General features: G+C 41.4%; 1 protein-coding gene and 1 long non-coding RNA gene across 3 annotated transcripts; both read right to left on the reverse strand.

Annotated features, from left to right (window-relative positions):
• Positions 1–1,496: 1,496 nt before the first annotated feature.
• On the reverse strand, positions 1,497–7,554 carry LOC103602275. Of its 2 annotated transcripts, XR_551517.1 has the most exons (4): positions 7,309–7,554; positions 5,656–5,735; positions 5,215–5,312; positions 1,497–1,660 (listed from the first exon to the last, which is right to left on the reverse strand). It is a non-coding gene; the product is annotated as an uncharacterized LOC103602275 (long non-coding RNA). The 2 variants fall into 2 exon arrangements; XR_551516.1 differs by lacking the exon at positions 5,215–5,312.
• On the reverse strand, positions 3,276–5,207 carry ARMCX5 (armadillo repeat containing, X-linked 5). Its single transcript, XM_008586688.1, has one exon. It carries the CDS (start codon positions 5,045–5,047, stop codon positions 3,341–3,343), a length of 1,707 nt encoding a protein of 568 aa, XP_008584910.1. The 5' UTR covers positions 5,048–5,207; the 3' UTR covers positions 3,276–3,340.
• Positions 7,555–21,466: the final 13,912 nt, after the last annotated feature.

The raw sequence follows: 21,466 nt of genomic DNA on the forward strand, positions 1-21,466 counted from the left end.
AATAGTATATAAAAGAATGAAATACCTATGAATAAATTTAATCAAAGAAGTGAACAACTTATACACCTAAAACTACAAAGTATTGCTAAAAGAATGAAAGGCCTAAATAAATAGAAAAGTATCCTGCGTTCATGGATTGGAAAATTAATATTGTTGAGATGGCAATACCCCAAAGCAATCTACAAACTGAATGCAATCCCTATCAAAATCTTAATGACTTTTCTTGTATAAGTGGAAAAACTGATCCTAAAATTCATATGGAGTGGAAAGGGACTCAGAATAACAAAAACAATCTTGAAGCAGAAGAAACAAGTTGGAGCACTTCATTTCAATACTTAGTACAAAGCTACAGTAATGAAAACACTGCAGTACTGGCACAGGGACAAACAGAGATGAAAGGAACAGAATCGAACGTCCAGAAATAAACTCACACATCCACCGCCAGTTGACTTTGACAAAGGTGTTAAGTCCATTCACTGGGGAAAGAATAGACTCTTCAACAAATAGTGCTGGAACAACCAGATTTCCATATGCAAAAGAATAAAGTTGGACCTCTTCCTCATACCACATACAAAAATTTACTCAAAATGAATCAACTCAAAAACATAAGATCAAACTATAAAACTCTCAGAAGAAAACATAGGGATAAATCTCTGTGACCTTGGATTTGGCAATGAATTCTTAGATGTGACACAAAAGCAACAGCAACAGAAGCAAAAAAAAAAAAAAAAAAAAAAAAAAAAAAAAAAAAAAAAAAAAAAAGATGAATTGGACTTCACTGATGTTAAAAACTTTTGTGCATCAAAGGACATCATTAAAAGTGAAAAAACAACCTACAGAATAGGAGAAAATATTTGCAAATCATATAGCTAATCAGGGGCCTGTATCCAAAATATAGAAAGAACACCTACAATGCAACAACAAAAAAACAAACAACCCAAATAAAAAATGGGCAAAGAACTTGAATATATATTACTCTAAAGAAAAGCAAACAGTAAATATGCACATGAAAAGATGCTTAACACCATCAGTCATCAGGGAAATGAAAATTAAAACCACAATGAGATACCACTTCACACCTACTAGGATGGACATTTAAAAAATAATACAAAATAATAAGTGATAGCTAGTATGTGGATAAACTGGAACCCTGGTATGTTGATGATGGGAATATAAAAAGATGCAGCCACTGTGGAGAACAGTTTGGCAATTTCTCAAAAAACTAAACAGAATTATCGTATTACCCAGCAATTCCACTACTAGATATATTCTCAAAAGAATTGAAACCAGGGACTTGAACAGATACTTGTACTTCAGTGTTCACTGCAGCATTAAAATTCATAGTAGCCAAAAGATGGAAACAACCTAAGTGCTCATCAGCAGATAACACCCCAGGAACAATTTGGGAGATGACTTTGCCTCCCACAATTCCTATCCAAGGAGAGACCATCAACTTCTTTGACACAAATACGTACACACCCCACACTCACCCTTCTCTTTAGCTGACGTTGGAAAATTCCATAGCCATCAACTGATTAAGTCTGTACTCCACAGTGAATTTGAAACAGAGAGTATTTCCAAAGGATCTGATCCGATTGTATTGTGAAGCTTTCCAACACTGAGAGCAGTACTCACACCTGGTATTACAGGCTAGGGTGTTCTGTGGATTAAAAAACAAGTTATAAAGAACTTCAACAATCATCTAAATTGAAGCTGCATGTTGCAAAATCCTACCCCACTTTTTGTTCCTCTTACTGCACAAGTGTGGCCGATTGTCCTTCATTTAAACTCCTAGATGTATGAAAAATATGTTCATAATTGACTTTAATAGAAATTAAACTAGGGACAGCTGCTAAAACTAGGGGTACATTACACATGTTGAGATTTTTCAGTTTAGTCCTTCCCCTAAATGCATAAAAGTTAGGAGAGAGATGGTCAATAGAAAGATCAGCATTTGCACACTGATCCTAATCTCTGTATTTCCCAGTTATGGGCAGTAAATTAAATAGAATACTAACAGCAAAGGAGACAAGGAGAGGCAGATAGGTGGCCCCAGATCCCAATCTATACACTGTCATTCTACAGCACAACCCACACCAAGAACCTAGCTTTTGTTAAGCATAAACAGAAGTTGACGTAGTATAAACAACATGGCTTCAGCTTTGTAAACTGTGCAAATAGAGAGAATAGTGAAATTAGAGGAATTAATTTCTCCCTAACTACACTTTCTTAAGGACTTTGGTATCCTGTGGCTTTGTCACACATAGAGCTGATGTCTGACCAAAAAGGATCAGCACAAACAAGGAGCAGCCACCCAAAAGAGGTACAAATCATCAAGTCCAAAGCATTGGCCAGAAGACAAAAGCAAGGATGAGAGCCAGCGGTCACCAAGACTATGAAGCAGTTTCTGTAGGTGGCCCCCATAAAGGCTCTCCCATGAGGCTTAGGACTGCAGGGGGAGAGAACTTCAGATTAAGCAATAAGTCGTACTGGTACTCCTGGATGGGGAGGAAGCTGCTGAGTGCACAGTGAGGCTGGGTCCCTTCAGAACCACACTTCCTGCACAAGTTGTCTACGGCTTTGCTGAATGGGGATGAGAACAAGGAATCCTGTTGCGGCTTATAAAGCTTCAAAGCATCCCAATGAGATGTTATATAAAAGGGTGAGCACGAAATCTGGGACTCAGACTGGAATGAAAGCATCTGCGCTTCCTTCCTTCTGAGTCTGTCCTCACCCTCTTCCCCAGAGCGGCCCAAATAGGGCAGCTTCATTCCTCACTTGAAGCCCTATCAGCCAGGACCTATAAACAGCTAGTAGCACAGTCCTGTCTTCTTGCGTAGGGTGATTCTACTCCTTGAACATGCTGAAAGCAAAAGATCTGTCACTATGAACTTGTTTTGTTTGTGTCCCCCTACAGACGCACAGACACAGACAGTGCTCTTCACCATCTTTATGCTGTTTGTGCTTTACCCCTCTAACTAATTTCAACCGAAGAACTAGGACAATGTTTTCACCAGTTTTAGCATCCAACTTTATTAACAACATGTAAATGAAATCTCAAAAGAATACACTTATATCAATATAAAGCACAGAAGTATATTTTACTCAAGAATAGGTTCATTACAAGTTTCACTGCAGAAATACTAAAATATTTCAATTTATATTATATAGCACAATAAAAAATCAACAAATGTTCAAGCTCTGAAGGTAACTTGGTATCCATAAAATTGCCTCCTTCCATCAAATACAGAGAATATTAAGTATTGAATTTATAATATGCATTGGTTTCATATTGCATCACCAAAAAATTGTTCAAGGCTCTGTGAGAACATATGGCTATTCAGAGTTTGAGTATTAATCGTATAACTTTATCTCTCACTTCAGGATCATTGTGCTCTGCTAAGTCTTGCAGTTTCTGACCAAACTGTTTTGCTTCCTGAAATATGGAAACGAGCTCAGATTTAGTGAACTTTTCCTTGGAAAATAGCTTTGCCTTTTTCTTGAATTGGAAATTTATATTCTCAAATATCTCTATGATATTAAGAATATTGGCCTTTGACTCATTCTTGTTAAATGGTGCAACCAATGATGACAGTACTTCCGCACTAATCAGTTCTCTCGTATTGTCTTGATTTTTAGACAAGCACAGAAACACTTTTAAAACATAAAACTTGGTCTTGACACTTCCCTTGTTTAACAAGGTGAGGAAATCTGGAATGTAACTGGCAATCACGTGGTGGTCCTCAAATTTCACACTCAAGTGCACTAATAATTTTAGTCCAGCCAGTTGCACAGAGGAGTTCAAGGGATAAGATATTATGTCCTTACAAACTTGATGTATGTATGCCTCTCCTGTTTTGGATTCTTCAGAAGATTCAGAGCTGTCATACACCATATTTAAAGCTCTAGGGTGTTCTATAACTTTGGGATTATTGACCAAGTTTTCAATAATAACAGTAATCCCTACATCATGAATTATATCTTGGGTAAATGGATAAGCAGGACTGATGCCCATTATCATCGTAGCTATTTCATGAATGAAAGGATCCTTAGTTAACTTAAGCAGGGCAACAAGTTTATCAAACTCTTTAGGCGCTAAACTAAAACCACGTGATTTGCAGCGGCAGGCCCTTGGATTAGGCCCATACTTTTCCCTTTGCTTAACCTGTTTTTTGATCTCAGCTAAGGTCTGGAAGTAAGGCCCATTATACGGTGGGATCCTGGTCAGAGGCCGAATCCCCAGAGGAGTTTCAATCAAGGTCTCAACCAGGGTCCAGTTTCCTTCTGGAAGCAAGGATTGCTCCCCTCCCTCAATTGGGACTAGGACAACATACCTGGCCCTTGACCATGTTGTTGCTTTTTGTTTTATTGTAAGTTTCGGTTTGTGTATGGGCTTGGGCTTTTCCTGGATCTTAGGTGGGGGCTTATAAATTTGAGGAGGGGTCTCTTCCTCAGGCCAGAACCAGGACCCCACACTAGGCTCTTCTCCAGTCCAGAACCAGGAGCAGACATTTTCTTCATCCTCATTACTGGACTTGATCCCAATATCAGCTTTGTCCCCAGCCCTAGACTTGATGCTGGCCTCTTTCCTTGTCTTGGGTCTGGACCCGATACTGACCTTATCACTAGCCTTGGCACGATGCCTGATATTGGCCTCACTGCCAGCACCAACCTTGACTTCAGACTTACTTATGACACTGACCCTAGAAATAGGCATGGCCTTTGACTTGGTTTGGGGCACTATACCAGGTTCTGCCAGGGGTTTTGTCTTAGTATTAGCCATAACCCTCGTCTTAATCATATCTTCCATCTTGCTCACTTCACTTGTCACAGCCATAGCCTCAGTGTAGGTCACTGTCTGTGTCTTGGCCATTGCTCTATCCCCAGCTCTGGACTGGGTCACTGATTCTGTTTTTAGTTCTGCCCCAGCCACTGCCTTGGCCTGGGTCTCAGCCTTCACTCTAGCATTGGCAGGGCCACTGATTCCAGATTTTAGGCCAGCCCCGGCTTCTTCTCTAGCCCTTGCCCTAGCTGCAGGGCCAATCATGGTCCAAGTTAAAGGAAAAGCCTACTTATGTATCCCCACCCCTGTCTCAGTCTTAACTGATGGTCTTTCCCAGGTTGGTGTTTTCATACAAAGTCCAGTGGTCACTCAGCCCCCTTTGTAACTATAGGCTCTGCCAATGATACAGATAATATACAGAGGAAGCTCACTCAAAGTAGGAAAGGATGGCTATGCCTGGGTGCAGCCCGGTGGAGGGTGGTGGTCTTCAGCCACTCCAAGGCCACCAGATCTGTCACTGAAGTTGGACCTAGGGGTGGAGGAAGGAAATGGGGCTTTAAGTCTCTTCCAGTTTTTTCTCCTCATGTTGATTAGCACAGAGAGACAGGAGAGTATGGAGATTTGGTGCTAGGTAGGAGAGGAAGATAATTAGCAAACTTTCTCTCCCTTCATTTTGCCCACTCTCTGCACCTAGAAGAGCTACCAATCTCCTTTCCAGGGACCAAACAGGAACATGGAGGGTAGGAAAGCTGGATGGGAGTGAGAGAGGCTGAGGAATCCCTCGACTGGCTCTTGACCCCTGCTAGAGCAAAGCAGATCTCTACTACCCCATCCTACAGGTCTACCCAAGAAGTCCCCACTCTCATACCAACCTGCACTGATCTGGAGTAATTTTCTCCTCCTTTCTTTGCTTCCAATCGTGACAAGCCCTACAGCAGACCTACAGGCAGACCTATGGACAAATAAACAAACAGGAGGATATGGAAACTGATCTCCTGGTAGACAGACCTTGGCTCCTGGCCCGCACTCTTGCCTTTTCAGATACAGTTTGTCTAGTGTTTCTCTCCTCCTGGTCCCCTCCCCCCACTGCCTTGCTTCAGGGATGTTCCTTCTCCTCCCTATTACCTATCATTTTCTTCTCCAGTGATTGCCCTGGTACTTCCCTAGTTCAGAAGTGGACTAGGGTGAAGTCTGAGAGCAGAACAAGCAAGTGGGGAATGGGAAAGGCAGGTATTAGCATTCTGTACCCCAAAGATTACCAAGACTCCCAACTGAATCTGCAGGGGATGGAAGTAGACAGGGGTTATTGGTAACCTGACAAAACAGAAGAAAGGGGACTCTTTAGTATCTGTCACTCCCTGTCCCTGTACCCTCACACCAAACTTAACAGATACAGGGTAATTTTCTCTTCTTCATTATTTCCTAGCTTCAAGTTGGGTTACCACTTTACAAACCTTCACAAAAACTGACAGTTCCACAGACCTAGGGACAGATCTACCCCACAGAGATTCACAAACGTAGAGACAAATAAATGGAGAACACAGGAGACAGAGGAGACTGGGTCCTTGGTAGAGACTGGAACCTAGGGCACAGATTGTTTCTGGATACGGGTACCTGTTTGCCAAACATTTTCTGCCTCTGTTTCTTCCTCTACCCCCAAATCTCCAAGCCCCTCTGCTCCATTCCCAAAGTCTAATAATTCCCATGCAGAGGCAACTCAAACACCCTTGCAAGGTAATAGTGGTGTTAGTAGAGATGAAATTCCCAGACAAACCACGGAGGCTGGGAAAACAAAGAAAAGTATTATTTCCAAACTTTATCTAGGTTCTTATGTTTCTTTCCTCTCCCCCAAAGCCTATCATTTTCTACAACATAATGGGGGTAGGGGAGGACATGTTTGGAATGCTGGCAGAGATCTGGAGGTTCCATAGACCCCTACCTACTCCAGTCTTAGCCATCTACCACCTTCAAGCACTGCCCAATCTACAGAAACCAGGTCAATTTTCTTTTCCTTCTCCCCCCCTCCCCTGAGGTCTGCTGCTCCCTACAGATCTTTACTGAAACGTAGAGTACCGCAAATTTAGGAACAGATCTACACATATAAACACATGATACACACCCAAAGACTAAATAAAAAGACAGTAGGAGAGACATAGTTATTAACGGTCAGACCAATAACCAGGACATGAGACCCTTTTCAAATCCAGGGCCTTGATTATCAAACATTTACAACCTCCTCTTACACTTTCTCCCTCTCAAGGGCTCCCCAGACAACTGTCCTCACCAGTAGCGGCAGCCCCTCTTCCTCTTATATAGTCCGCCATTTCGCGCTAGACGCCGCTACTACACCCCTTTCCTGTCTCAAACATGATCGGAGGTGGGGCTAGTGTCTGGAAATCAAGCTAGCAAGAGGCAGATCATTTTTTACTGTTGTGTGCCACTCAAATTATCCCGTCCCTCTCCTCCTCTCACCGCCCGCCTCCCTTGACCAGATCACGTAAACCGCGTTCATCTCCAATACTCACATCCACAGCCCCAAGCGATGCCCGCCTTCTCACTGACCTGCTCTGCTTGGATCAGAGGCAGTTTTCTTACCTCCTTGCCTCAAAAGGTGCCGCGCCATACAGGAGGGACGGATAGTCAGATGAACACAAGGACACAAGACAATGGCGGCGACTTTGTTTGGGGTTGGCCCGGCACCTGGGATTTAGGATGAGATATCTGCTTTATCAGATTAAGGGCCGTATTAGGCAAACTATTGTCTTTTTTTTTTTTTTTTTTGGTATTCCCTTCTCTCTTCCGTTCCCAGAGTTCCTCAGGAACCCGCACGAAGTGACCAACATCTACCTTTTCATCCGCAGGGTAAGTTCTGCCACGTCCCCATTACCGAAATAATCAGCTGGAGGAGCCACAGGGTAGTTTAAGAGGATCCGGCTTGTGGAAGCGGAGTGATACCAAGCTTGCCTAGCGTCGATTCTCCTGTGCCAGTGAGCTCCGCCCCTCCCACTCTGGCCGGTTCTGGAACTGGAGTGCTCAGAGGGCGGGATCTGCATATAGGAAAACAGTGCTGCACGGGGAGCAGCGGACTAATACCAAAAAGTGTCTTGGAATTAGTTCCTCAATTTTAGGAGCCCCCCGCACCCCCACCCCACCTCCAGGGCTACTATTTTTTCTGAGCTGAAATGCAGGAAGGTCTCCGGCGGTGGCGTCGGAAAATCAGCTCTGACCCGACAAAGCGGACGGATACTGAAGCGATCAGTGTTTACAAGTTCACCTCTCCAAACCCAAGTCAGAAATGGGCGGGCTCGGGCGGGGCCCGAGGTAGGAAAGTCGGGAAAGAGGCTCAAGACTGAGATAGGATAAATTCTAATCTATTCCACAAGCTTTGTTTTCCCCCTATGACAGAAAGCGCCCCAAGCCGCACCTCCAGTTTTTTACAGGAAATGGGCGAGGTCGTGGCGGGGCCTCTGGAAAGCTGCGCGGGCCTGACTTGCTGATCGCTGTCAAAAACTTTAGTCTTTTCCTGCTCCTCGCTCCTGAGTCTTTGGCCCTTATTGACCGGCATATTTATTGCATCGAAATACTCAAAGTGGGATAAGGATACAGAGATCGCAGAGATGAACAAAGAGAAGCACATTAATACCAAACCATCCGTTCTCAAGATAGTCTCCCCGCCTAAATATAAAGGAGCCTGAGCTTGGGCATCAGGAAAACAACCCTGTACTCCTGAACAAGTGTTAATACCCAAATACCTTTGTATCCGTGAACCGAGTCCCTCCCTCCTTTATGGGCCCCTTCTAGGCCTGACCCACAGTGTTTCCTGCCCAAAATGTCAGTAGGGCAGAGAGGGTGTGACGACTGCTGGCTCGGAGGGGAAAAGATACTTCAGACCAGACTGCCCTGGGGGCTGTAGTGTGGTTCTCCATGTTTTTCTTTTATTGCTTGCTTCCTGGAGCCCTGTAGGGGAGGAAAGCACTTCTACTCTTTCAAAAACTGGGTTGGGGGCAAAACACCATTGTCCGTCTTCTACGAGAAGGTAGACCTAGACCTCTAACTCTAGGAAACAAACCACATTTCTGTGTCACAAGTAATTCTGCCACACTACTTTTTTCTCGTTCCAAATGTTAACTCCCTTTGTCATCGTACTGTCCCCACAGTTGCCCAAGAAAGAGGGCTTTCCCCTGTCAGGACCAGCAAGGGATCATGCTGTCCTCCCTCTCTGCTGCTCCACAGGAAAGTGTAAGGCACCAGCTAGGGCAAGTCTTAGCTTCCCTTTCAGGAAAGGGAACCACTACCCATGTACTTCCTCAAGGCAGATCTCAGCTGCTTTTCCTCAAATCTTCCTTTTGTCTCAGTCCTGCATCCTGCTAATGAATAAATATGCTCTTTTCCCTGGAATGTATAAAATGTTTGCATCTCCCAAGCAGTGGGGAGTTTGAGTTAGACTGTAAGTTCCGTGAAGGAAAGGCCCCTTTTTCGATCCTGTTAACTGCTGTATCCTCAGGACATAGTAGACAAAGTAATCAGTCAATGGTTGAGGGAGGTGAGGGGCCACTGAGTCATGAAAAGTCCATGGTACCCTCTGTTGATTGCAGATCAACGCTAATGTGTAGATGTGTCTTTGTCCTTGATGACGACTGTATCCCCAGGGTTTAACTCAGAGTCTGTTACACAGGAGATGCTCTCTGTACGTTTTTCAGTGGGAGAAGGGAGCAAGGATTTTTAAAAACATGTTTTGGAAAAAAGCCTGGGGTATCATATCTCATATTGTAAAGAACATTTTGGGGGGATACATATAATTTGGATTCAATATTAGTGGTTTATTCGTTTTTCTTTTTCTGTCTTCTGTTCATGTTTACCACTATGCATTACTAAGTGCTTTAATATATAACAAACCCCTATGAATTCAAAAAGAAAAGACCAATGACCAACAATCCAATGGAAAAACAGGCAAATATATGAACAGACTGTACACCAAAAAGACACAACAATGATTCTTAAATATATGAGAAAATATTTAATCTCGCTGATAAATGCAAATTATAATTATAGTGATATATTATTTCTCATCTGTCAGATTGGCAGAGAACAAAAAGTTTGATAACAAATTGTATTGAAAAAGGGGTTGTAAAACTGGCACTCTCGTACAATAATGTTAGTGGGAGTGTAAATTGGTACACCTTCTGTAAGGGTTATTTGGCAATATTTATCAAGATACAAATGTACATAAGCCATTGACCAGGTAATATCTGCACATTGCAAAATACTGTGGGTACAAGCATATTTACTGCAGATTTGTTTTTAATAGAGAAAGATAGAAAATAATCTAAATATTCATCAGCAGGGGGCTGATTAAATAAATTGTGGTGTATCTCCATGCAATGGTGTATTTTCCAACTGTTAAAAAGAGCAGCTCTATATATACTGATATCAAATGATCTCCAAAACACATTTTTAAGTGAAGAAAGCAAGGTGCAGAACAATGTTATAGTGCGCTATCATTTGCTTAAAAATGTTATTACGTATAAGTGTGTGTGTGTGTGTGTGTGTGTGTATATATATATATATATATATATATATATATATATATATATATATGTATATGTTGGGTATCCCTGGTAGTATCAATGAGTAACTGGTAACAGAGCTTCCCTTTCTTGGAAGATGAGGATGGAAGGAAACTTGGAGACTTACTTTTATTCTGTGATTTTCTTTTTTTTTTTTTTTTTTGGTTTTGAATTTTGAGCCTGTTTGTATTCAAATGTAAATTTTAATTTAATTAAAATAAGCCTTAGAGTCAGAGGGTACTTATGACATTTATACTATGTGTTCTTAGAAATGCTCCACCTCATCAGTCCTACACACCTGGACTCTAAACTGGGTTGCTGTGTTAGTAGAAGACAGTGAGAGAGGTTCTTTTGTTGGTTTAGGGATGTTTCCAATTCTGAAATGGCATTAATAAGGGTAGATGGCTTACCCTCCAGATTTGAGGGATGGGCTTCTGAGACTTCCTTCACTACTCATTCTCCTGTGTGATTCACAATCTAATTTACTAGGTAAATTTATAATAAAAACTAGTATTACTACTACCATAAAGATAATTTCGCTTTCCATTCAGGAGACTGAATTGAATCCGTATAGAAATATGATATAAAACAGCTCTCTTGATACTCATAAAACACCCGAAGAGTGAAAATAGTAGCCATTGAAAATAAGGATTATGGGAAATATACTTTCTGTTTCTTAGGAATCTTTATTGTTTTGGAGAGGTCCCACATTTTGGCCCTTCCATTGGAAAAAACAGAGAGGAGTGTGACAGTTCTTCTGTGACCTTACTCTTAATTAAATTCATATGTTACTTTAGGAATGTTCCTTTTTCTCAAAATGATTCAGCTTCTTTTCTGTTGAAATTGTTCCTATTTAAATTGCTGGGAATGACTGCATTCTCCCCATCCTAGAAAAATTATTAAGTGTAAGAAAATGAGAAAAAAGGTACCACATATCCTAACACTGATAAATACTCATAACATTTTGGTGTATATCCTTTCAGACTTTTATCAGACTTTTATATGTACGCATACACACAAATATATACACATATATAACTTCACAAAATAAGATTTTATTACACTAATTTCATTGTAACCACTTTTCTTTCCCCCAACATGAAACATGCTGTTATTTTTTGCATTTTAAAAACACACCCTCTTGACCCCCTCATTCCCACAAATCTTCTATCTTTACCATTTCTTGCTTCAACAATTTATCAATTTATTTATTTATAGTATTTTGCAATTCACTTAAAAATTTTTGGAAGATTTTAATGACGTAGGGAAAATTCTCATGAAAGGATGCCAAGTGAAAAAATATATACTCTAAAACAGTTTTATCTAGAATATAAGTTATATAAGGAAAGTATGTGATGTTGGAGGTAGGGTCCAGCGGCCTAGTAGTCAGCATCAACCCACCCCATCCTCTTTCCAGGTTCTTGACTCTGCCACAGGAAAGAATTCAAGAACAGAGTCATAGTAGAAAGAGAACAGGTTTAATACAACAAATAAGAGATACAGATTTCACAGAGAGAGTGCAGCATAGCTCCAGAGATTTCCCAGCACCAATTACTGAAGAGGCAGTCTTTTCCCCATTGTATGTTCTTGTTGCCTTTGTCAAAGATGTAAGTATGTGTATTGATTTCTGGGTTCTCTATTCTGTTCCATTGTCTGTCTGTATGTCAGTACCATGCTGTTTTGGTTACTATTGCTTTGTAATATATTTTGAAGTCAGGGAGTGGTATGCCTTTGGCTTTAATTATTTTTCTCAGGATTGCTTTGGCTATTCAGGGTATTTTGGTGTTCCATATGAACTTTAGGATTGTTTTTTCTATTTCTGTGAAGAATGCCATTGGTATTTTGATGTGGATTGCATTGAACCTGTAGATCATTTTTGAGTAGTATGGAGATTTTCAGAATGTAATTCTTCCATCGTAGAGATCTTTCATCTCCTTGGTTAAATTGATTCTTAGGTATTTCATTTTGTTGGTGACTATTTTAAATGGGATTTCTTTCTTGATTTTTTTTTTCCTGTTAGTTTGTTATTGGAGTATAAAAATGCTACTGGGTTTTGCATGTAGATTTTATATCCTGCAACTTTACTGAAATCGTTTATCATCTCTAAGAGTTTTTTTGGTAGAGTCTTTAGGTTTTTCTGTATATAAGATCATGTCATCTGCAAACAGGGACAGTTTGACTTTGTCTTTTCCAGTCTGGATGCCCCTTATTTCTTCACTGTGCCTGATTGCTCTGGCTAGTACTTCCAATACTATGTTAAATAGGAGTTGTGATAGGAGGCATCCATGTCCTGCTCCAGTCCAGGATGATGTTGGCAGTGGGTTTGTCATATATGGATTTTATTATGGTGGGATATTTTCCTTCTATACCTAATTTGCTGAGTCTTTATCATGAAGGGATGTTGAATTTTGTCAGATACCTTTTCTGCTTATAAAGAGATAATCATCTGTTTCTTATCCTTGATTTTGTGGATATGGTGTATCACATTTATTGACTTGCATATGTCAAACCATCCTTACATCTCTTGGATGAATCCCACTTGATCATAGTGTATAATTTTTTTTGAGGTGTTGCTGTATTCTGATTGCTAATATTATGTTGAGGATTTTTGTGTCTATGTTCATCAAAGATAATTTGCCTGTAGTTTTTTTGTTGTTGTTGTTGTTTCTGGTTTTGCTGACAGGGTGATGCTGGCCTCACAGAATGAGTTTGGGAAAATGGCTTATGTTTCAATTTTCTGGAATTGTTTGAAGAGAATTGGTATTAATTCCTCTTTAAAGGTTTGGTAGAATTCAGCAGTAAATCCATCAGTCTTGGACTTTTCTTTGTTGGGAGGCTGCTAATTACTGCCTCAATCTTGTTGTTTGTTATTGGTCTGTTCAGGTTTTCTATGTCTTCTTGGTTCAGTCTTGGTAATTTGTATGTGTCGAGAAATTTATCCATTTCCTCCAGGTTTTCAAATTTGTTGTCATATAGTTGTTTGTAATAATCTCTAATGATTCTTTGTATTTCTGTGGTATCAATTGTAATGTCTCCTCTTTCATTTCTGATTTTTGTTATTTGGTTGTTCTCTGTTCTTTTTTTAGTTAGCCTTGCTAATGGTTTGTCTATTTTGTTTATCTTCTCAAAAAACCAACTTTTTGTTTCATTGATCTTTTGGGTTGTTTTTTGAGTTTCTAGTTCATTTAGTTCTGCTCTGATCTTAATTATTTCTTTCTGTATATTAATTTTGGGATTCGATTGTTCTTGTTTTTCTAGTTCTTTGAGGTGTAGCATTAGATTGTTTATGTGAAAACTTTATTTTTTTGATGTAAGTGTTTATTGCAATAAACTTCTCTCTTAGTACTGTTTTGCTGTATCCCACAGGTATTGGTGTGATGTGTGTTTATTTTCATTAGTGTCAAGAAATTTTTTGATTTCCTGTTAAATTTTTTCCTTGAACCCATAGGTTGTTCAAGAGCATATTATTTAATTTCCATGTGTTTGTATAGTTTCTGGAGTTTCATTTGTTATTGATTTCTAATTTTAATCAACTGTTGTCTGAAAAGATACTTAAAATGATTTCAATTTTTTTAAATTTGTGGAGACTTGATTTGTGACCTAACATGTGGCCTGGAGAATGTTTCATGTGCCAATGAGAAGAATGTATATTCTATAGTTGTTGGATAGAATGTTCTGTAGATATTTGCCAAATCCAATTGGTCTAAAGTGTCATGTAAATTCTGTCGATATGTTGCCGAGATGATCTGTCCAATGCTGAGAGAGGTGTGTTCAGGTCCCAAACTATTATCATATTGGGATCTATCCCTTTCTATTGCGGTCTAATAGTGTTTGCTTTATATATCTGGGTATTCCCATGTTGGGTTCATATGATTGTTATATCTTCTTGCTGAATAGATCCCTTTATCATATATCATGGCCTTCTTCATTTCTTTTTATAGTTTGTGGTTTAAAGTCAATTTTACCCAATATGAGAATAGCTACTCCTGCTCATTTTTGGTTTCCATTTGCATGGTTTATCTTTTTCCATCCCTTCACTATTAGTCTGCATGCATCATTACTGATGAGATGAGTCTCTTGAAGGCAGCATATAGTTGGGTCTAGCTTTGTAACCCAGTCAGTCAGTCTGTATTTTGAGTGGGGAATTTAATCCATTTACATCTAGGATTCTTACTGAAAGCTACTGTCTTCTGTCTTTAATTGCTTTCCTATGTTTGATTTAAATACCTTTTGTTCTTTTCTTTTCCTTTTATTGTTTGTCTTCAGACTCATTGTTTTTTTGAGGTAGTATGATGTAGTTTCTTTCTCTTTCATATTTGCATATCTGCCCTACCAGTAGTGTTTGTTCTTTCTAGTGTATTCATGGTGGTGATTATTGTTTTTTGGGTTCCAGGTGCAGGACTCCCTTAAGGATTTCTTGTAGAGCTGGTCATGTGATGATGAACTCCTACAGCATTTGTTTTTCTAGGAAATACACTATTTCCCCTTCATTTTGGAAGGATAGATAGCCTTGCTGGGTAAAGTATTCCTGGTTGACAGTTTTTTCTTTTAGTACTTTGAATATGTCATCCCAATCTCTTCTGGCCAGTAGAGTGTCTGTTGAGAAGTCTGCTGTTAGTCTGATGGGGATTCCCTTATAGATGACTCGATGCTTTTCTCTGGCTGTTTTTAGGATTGTTTCCTTGGCTTTGACTTTTGACAATTCGACTACAGTGTGTCTCAGAGAGGACCTTTTGAGGTTGAATCTGTTTGGGGACCTTTGAGCCTCTTGGATCTGGAAGTCCATATCTCTACCAATACCTGGAAAGTTTTCTGCTATTATTTCATTGAATATGTTTTCAATGCCTTTTCCTTTCTCATCCTCCTCTGGAACACCCATGATTCGTGTTTGTGTGCTTAAGGTGGCCTGCTAGCTCTCTTAGACTATCTTCATTTTTTAAAATTCTTTTTTCTTTTTCTTTATGTCTGCTTGGGTTATTTCAAAAAGATTGTCCTCAAGATCAGAAATTCTTTCTACTGCTAGCTGTAGCTTACCACTTACACTTTCAACTGTAATTTTTATTTCATTGAATGAGTCTTTCAGTTCCAAGAGTTCTACTACATTCTTTTTTATGGAATTTATCTCTGTGTAAATTTCATCCTTCAAATCCTGAATTGTTTTTCTTGTTTCATTGTGTTGTCTAACTGAGTCTTTCTGTATCTTACTGAGTTTGTTTAAGATTGTTATTCGAAATTCCTTTTCAGACATTTCAAGGGTTTCCTGCTTCATAGGGTCTGGGACTTAAGAATTATTTTATTCCTTTGGTGGTGTCATATTTCCCTGATTATTCATATTTCTAGTCTCTCTACATTGATTTCTAATTATCTGGTTAAGCAGTTGCTGCTTCTATTACTCTGAAGTGGGCTTTGAGGAGAGGGATTTCCTCCTGTAGATGTGTTTTATATTGATTGTTGAGTAGTTTGTATTAGTATTGGTTCTGGGTAGACTCATGTGGTAGTGTAGTCTCCATGTGGGTAATTCTGCTGTATTCAATGTTGGAGCTGTGCGTGAGTGCCTTTGTGGTGTAGTCACTGGGGCACTTAGTGATTTCTTGTTGAGATTAGCTGGGACATTAAGGATGTGGGCTAGCTCTCAAGATCTTGGGTGAAGTGCCTGGGTTCCTTGTCACTCTTTGGCTGAGGTGAGTGACCCTAGGTGGACCTGTTGGTTCCCTGGCTAGTGTCCTGTGACCTTCTCAGCTTGTGTGAATGACCCTGAACAAGGTTGATCTTTCCTTGTCCTACAGGCCAAGGCTTCTCCTGGGTTCTTGCTTCCCTTTGTTGGGGGCTGGGTTGGTGGTGGCTAGGAATTTTCTTCTGTACACTATTTGGCTATCCTGGGTTTTTGTATTCTCCAGGTTCTCTATGTGTGACTCTCCCTTGGTGAAGGCAGTTGTGCTCACTGTACACAGCGTGAAATTCCCCCTGTGAATTGTGTCACTGGGGTGTGGGTCTGCACTGACTTACCTCTTTCTGGTGTCTCCATTTGTGACCCTTCTTGTGTCAATGTGTGGTGGCAGTGGTGGGTCCTGCCCTCAGCCAGTCTGACTCATGCAGTGGCGGTAGTGGTGTGTGTGGCTGCAGGCAGCAGTAGTGGTGTAAGCAGTGATGCAGACAATAGGAGCCGTGGCCCCATACCCAGCTAGGCTGGCTACTGCTTCAGTGTTGGCAGGGTGTCTTGCCGGCTGCCAGTCTGGCTGAAGCAGTGGCATGGTTGGGGGTTCCTCACCCAGTTGTTATGGCTGGTGCAATGGCTGTGGTGGCAGCAGCCACACTGCACGTGACTATGACAGGGGTCATGTATGTAGCAGGCTCAGCTGGTGAGGTGGCTTGGGCAGGAGTCCTGTGTACAGGTGGTTTGGCTGCCGAGGCAGCATGGATGGCCCCTGGTGATGGCTGCTGCACTGCAGGCAAGTGTGGCAGGGGTCCCATGCACAGCTGGACTGGCTAGTGAGGTGCCTTGGATGGGTTTCTGGGTGCATCTGGTCTGGCTGGTATGGTGGTAGCATGGAAGGTCCCTGGCAATGGCCACTGCAGTGCATGCAGTGGCAGTAGGTGGTCCTACCCCCAGACAGAGTGGTTACTGCTTCAGCATTAGCAGGGGGTCTCACACCCAGCTGGTCCCACTGGTGTGATGGCTATGGCGGCAGTAGCTGCACTGCCTGCAACTGCGGCAGGCGGACCCACAAATAGCTGAGCTGGCTACTGAGGCTGCTTGGGCGGGGGTGCCATGTATGGCTGTTCCAGCTGGTGTGGCAGTGTAGACGGCCACTAGCAAAGGCCCCTGCACTGCAAGCAGCTGCAGTAGAGGTCCCTTGCACAGCTGGGCTGATTGGTGCAGCAGTGTGGGCAAAGATCCTGTGCATGGCTGGCCTGATCAGAGCTGTAGTGCCAGTTTGGATGGCTACTAGCAACAGCAGCAGCTGGAGCCACGCCACAGGCGGCAGCAGTGTGGGATATAGCAAAACTCACAGTGGGAAGACAGGCGATGGTTCTGGGTCCTGATAGTCACCAGTGAGTGTAGTGCTGGTAGGGGTGGGCCTATTCTGGTCTTCTTCTGTGGGAAAAATGCATCCTAGGTTTCTCTAGTCCATCATCTTCTCATAATTCCCCAATAAAGGACTTTTAAGTTTTGAGACAGTCTCAAATTAACTGTAATTCACTGTGCACACAGATAGACAAATTTTATCCAGCGACCTGGCTGATTATAACTTTCTGGACCATAGTTTCTATCTCTCAAGCTTGCTGAGAGAAACTCAGAAGAATTTCTGTAGGATGCCTCCATACTTTAAGGGGTATGGAGCTCTCATTACTAGATCACTGACAAAATAATTCAAGAAACCATTTAATTTTTGGTCGTCAGGTCTTTAATGACGGAAAGGCCCAATCTTAGTTACTCAGGCCCAAAAGGAATGTTCCCAAGCAAACAAACTCCTTTGAGGAGATAGCCGGTAGTCCTTGAGTCATTTCTCACATCCAAAATGGTACCTTGAACAAACGATGTAGAAAGAGGGCTCAGTGAGAGTTACCTGGCCTTGGAGCCCATTGACTCCATATTAACACTGCCTTCCTCACCAACCAAAAGGTTAAGAACTGGTGGTTAGTGTCACCGCTGGAAGGTCAGGGAGCCTTCTCCAAAACAAATAAATTCTGTCAGCTGCTGGGAAAGTCCCCCAAATCCCAGCCTCAGGGCCAGCCGACCACAGGCAGCTGGTACCCACAGGTAGAACCAGCCTTGCCCCACAGTGTGAACGGGTAAGCCCCGGTGCACTACCACAGCCAATTGCTCCATCCGTTAGAAGTCAGGGGGCTAGGCCACCCAGGGCACTCAATTCCTGTCTTGACTTGTCCCAAACCTGTTACTGAACCCAAGTCTGGCTGCCCACTGCTGAAACCGAAACAAATGACCTCAAAGTCAAATTGTTAGTGAAATAGGAAGGCAGCTTTTTTCAAGCCGGAGGGATAGCAAGCTAAGCCATCTCAAAGCCTCTGACTTACTGAATGTTTTTTAAGGAGGAAGAAGTGGGGAGTGAAGAGCAGAAGGGGGACATATAAGGCATCAGGTACAAATTCTCATCAAGGCTCCATCTGGTTTTTGTTCTTGTCTTTGATGTTATCTTAGGGTCCTGAAGGATTTTGATTCCTTGCTGGCACCCATGATCAGCCTCTAGACATCTGTTCTCAAAACTTTGCAAGCCTCAAAGAAGAAATGTTAGGTTTGCAAGGCACTGGTTGACTTTCAACAGCCTTGTTTTTCTACTTGGCAAGCAAGATAAGAAAGCCAGGGGATGGAAAGTAAGAGAGGAGAAAAAAAAACAAACACAAAACTGTGTCCTACAGCCTAGGTCATTTAAGGTCCCAACATGGCTCCAGTCCTGCTCACTCCAACAACATATCAGGAGAAGGTGTGAGGAAGGACATCTTAACTTTACCTCAAACCCTTTGGAGTGACTTTTCCCCTACATGTTCTGCTTCCTGTATGGATCTGGCCTTCACATCTTGGGCACGAGGGGTGACAATCAGCTTTGTATCTTATGAATATTCATGACCAATAAAAATTTTTAAAAAGAAAAAAGAAAAAGAACTCCTGTCAGAGTCTTATGTCTCTATTGATCAATCTGATCATATTGTCCATCTTGGGACAGATGGATATCGCTGATATGCTTAGGTCACTTTGCTTTCATTTTCTGGGGATGTGACTAAGTAGACTTCCTGTGATTCTCTTGTAGATTCAAGGCATGGGGGAGCTTTCTGGTCCTCGAATCTATTGTCCAACCAGGAATCTGCTGAGACATGTCTCATCTCCTGTCTTCCTTGTTCTTATGACTACACAGGTAGCCCTGTGGGCATTGGAATAAAAGTTTTTCAATACACTCTACTGTGGTACAGAGTTACTCTGATTACTCACTAGGCTTTCCATTATAAGCATCTGTTTATACCTAAGGATGGTCTATAAAAACTGATACCTTGTGTCTTCTCACCAATTTTGTCAGCCCCAATGCCACTTTCTCTTATGGACACCTTTGATTGCACAGGAAGATATAGCAACTTAAGAAGGCCAGTTTAATGTGAGGTTGTGCCAGTGCTGCTTCAGAATCCCAGTGTAAGTTATTAACTGACTATTCTGCTTTATTATATAATAGACACTTGTAACAGTCTTGCCTGACATTCACCTACAACTTACTGTTTTTTCAGGCGGTGGCACAGGTGTTTTGACTAAATTTTGCATATACAGGGATTGTGACTCACTGTGTTTCAATTTCAATGGACTTGTGCATTTCTTTTGTTAAATAGATAGATAAAGTAATACGTAGGAATGCTTATAAAACAACTTTTAAATGGTGCAAATATCCATCCCTCTTCTTACCTCCATCAGGTAACATATTCTAGTACTGAAAAAGAGCACCAAAACTCATATAATATATAACGGTATGTACATTTCACTTTTGTGTGTACATTTCCCTATGATCTCTATGACCATTATGCTATTTATGTTAACATCACTTCATTTATAGAAGAGAGGACTCAAAGTCAAACATGTTTTGAAGACCTGCTATGTGCCAAAACTTTCCCTGGTTTATTTTATTTTCTCCTTACTGTAATCTTGTTATATATTATTCTTAATCTTTCTGGTGAGCAATAACTCTGTTTCTTTCTTATTTTGTATTACATGTATAGTATTGTCATTTACTGAGAACCTACTATGTTAAATGTGCCGCAAGTTCTGACTGATATAAGAGGCCTGAAACCAGGTCAAAAAGGCTGAAATTGTCAGAGACTTGAGGCCACACATAAGTGGTCTGGTCAACAGCAGGTAGTATCAGGAAGTCACCCACACTCCCACCACACACACACACACACACACACACACACACACACACACACAAAACGAAGACTTGAGGAGTGGGTTGTGATAAGTTAGGTGCGGCTATTTATACTTATATAGTGAACTATCACATATGCCTGGGATTTCTACAGAGGAAGCTTGTCATGAATGAAGTTTTCAAAAGTAAATGTCCACATGGAAGGGAATAATAAAGACTTTGGCTCCTTTATTTTGATGTTTGACTACTGACAACTTTCAAGCCTCAATCCTGCCTCTTCTCCTTCTGCCCAACATCTGGCAAGCTCATAACAAAGTCTGAGTTCTCCCTCCTTTGGCACTAGTAGGAGATTCAATCCACACAATCCTGTAGTACCAATCTTCTTGTGCACAGGAGCCCTCACACTGGCCCTAACCCTTAAAAACCATACAAATCGCAAGTCAGTCCCCTTTTCTTGCTCTCTCAAGCCATTTTTGGACCAGCTTGGGAGGCCCACCCTGCTCTTCCCAGAAGCCTCATTATGTAACAAACCTTCTCATACCTTTTTGCTGTGTGTGTCATCATCAGTTTTGACATCTGAATCGCATTTTAGGTAGAGATCCATACTGGAAAGACTATGATGTACTCATATATTAAGTACTAAGTTAAGGATGAGAAGAAAAAAATCTAAGTGGTGCTTCAAGTTTGCTCAACATGCACTCAGATGTGCAAAAATATTTAGGGTCTTTATAACTGGTCTGGTTGTCCTCATTGGCTTCACCTGCACCTGGCTGTGCCTAGTCCAGCACTCTGTTCTGTTCAGAATACTCAAAATTTCACAGGTTGGGCTTGCCCTCCAGTCAGCCATTCTCCATCATGAAGTTTCCAGTACATGGGTGGTTGTAGGATGGGGTAGGGAGGCAGGGAGCAGGGGGCAGTGGCACTAGAGGGAACAAAACTCCTAGAAGATCCTTTGGATCTTCACTTACTTTTGCTAAAGGCAAATGCCCTGTATGGGTGACTGCTGAGGTGTGACTGGTTCTGGTGGCTTTGGGAGGAGACTCTCTGACACTCATGGCTTAGGCCTGTGGTCCAGGCCCTTTTAGTCACTGGTCTTGTGTTCTCTAATGACTGTGGCCTTTTTGCCTAGACCACTGTCATAATATGTAATCAGTAAATGGGAACTTTTATTAGGAGAGTGGATAGATAGAAAGATAGATAGATACACATAAACATATATTTATATACATACATTTGTACATACATATATTTGT

The sequence above is a fragment of the Galeopterus variegatus genome, unplaced genomic scaffold (genome assembly GCF_000696425.1).
Source record: "Galeopterus variegatus unplaced genomic scaffold, G_variegatus-3.0.2 Scaffold4080, whole genome shotgun sequence".
NCBI lineage: Eukaryota > Metazoa > Chordata > Mammalia > Dermoptera > Cynocephalidae > Galeopterus > Galeopterus variegatus.

Coding starts and splice junctions, on each gene's coding strand:
- ARMCX5 (XM_008586688.1), bottom strand. CDS start 5,047: ATGATTGGCCCTGCAGCTAGGGCAAGGGCTAGAGAAGAAGCCGGGGCT.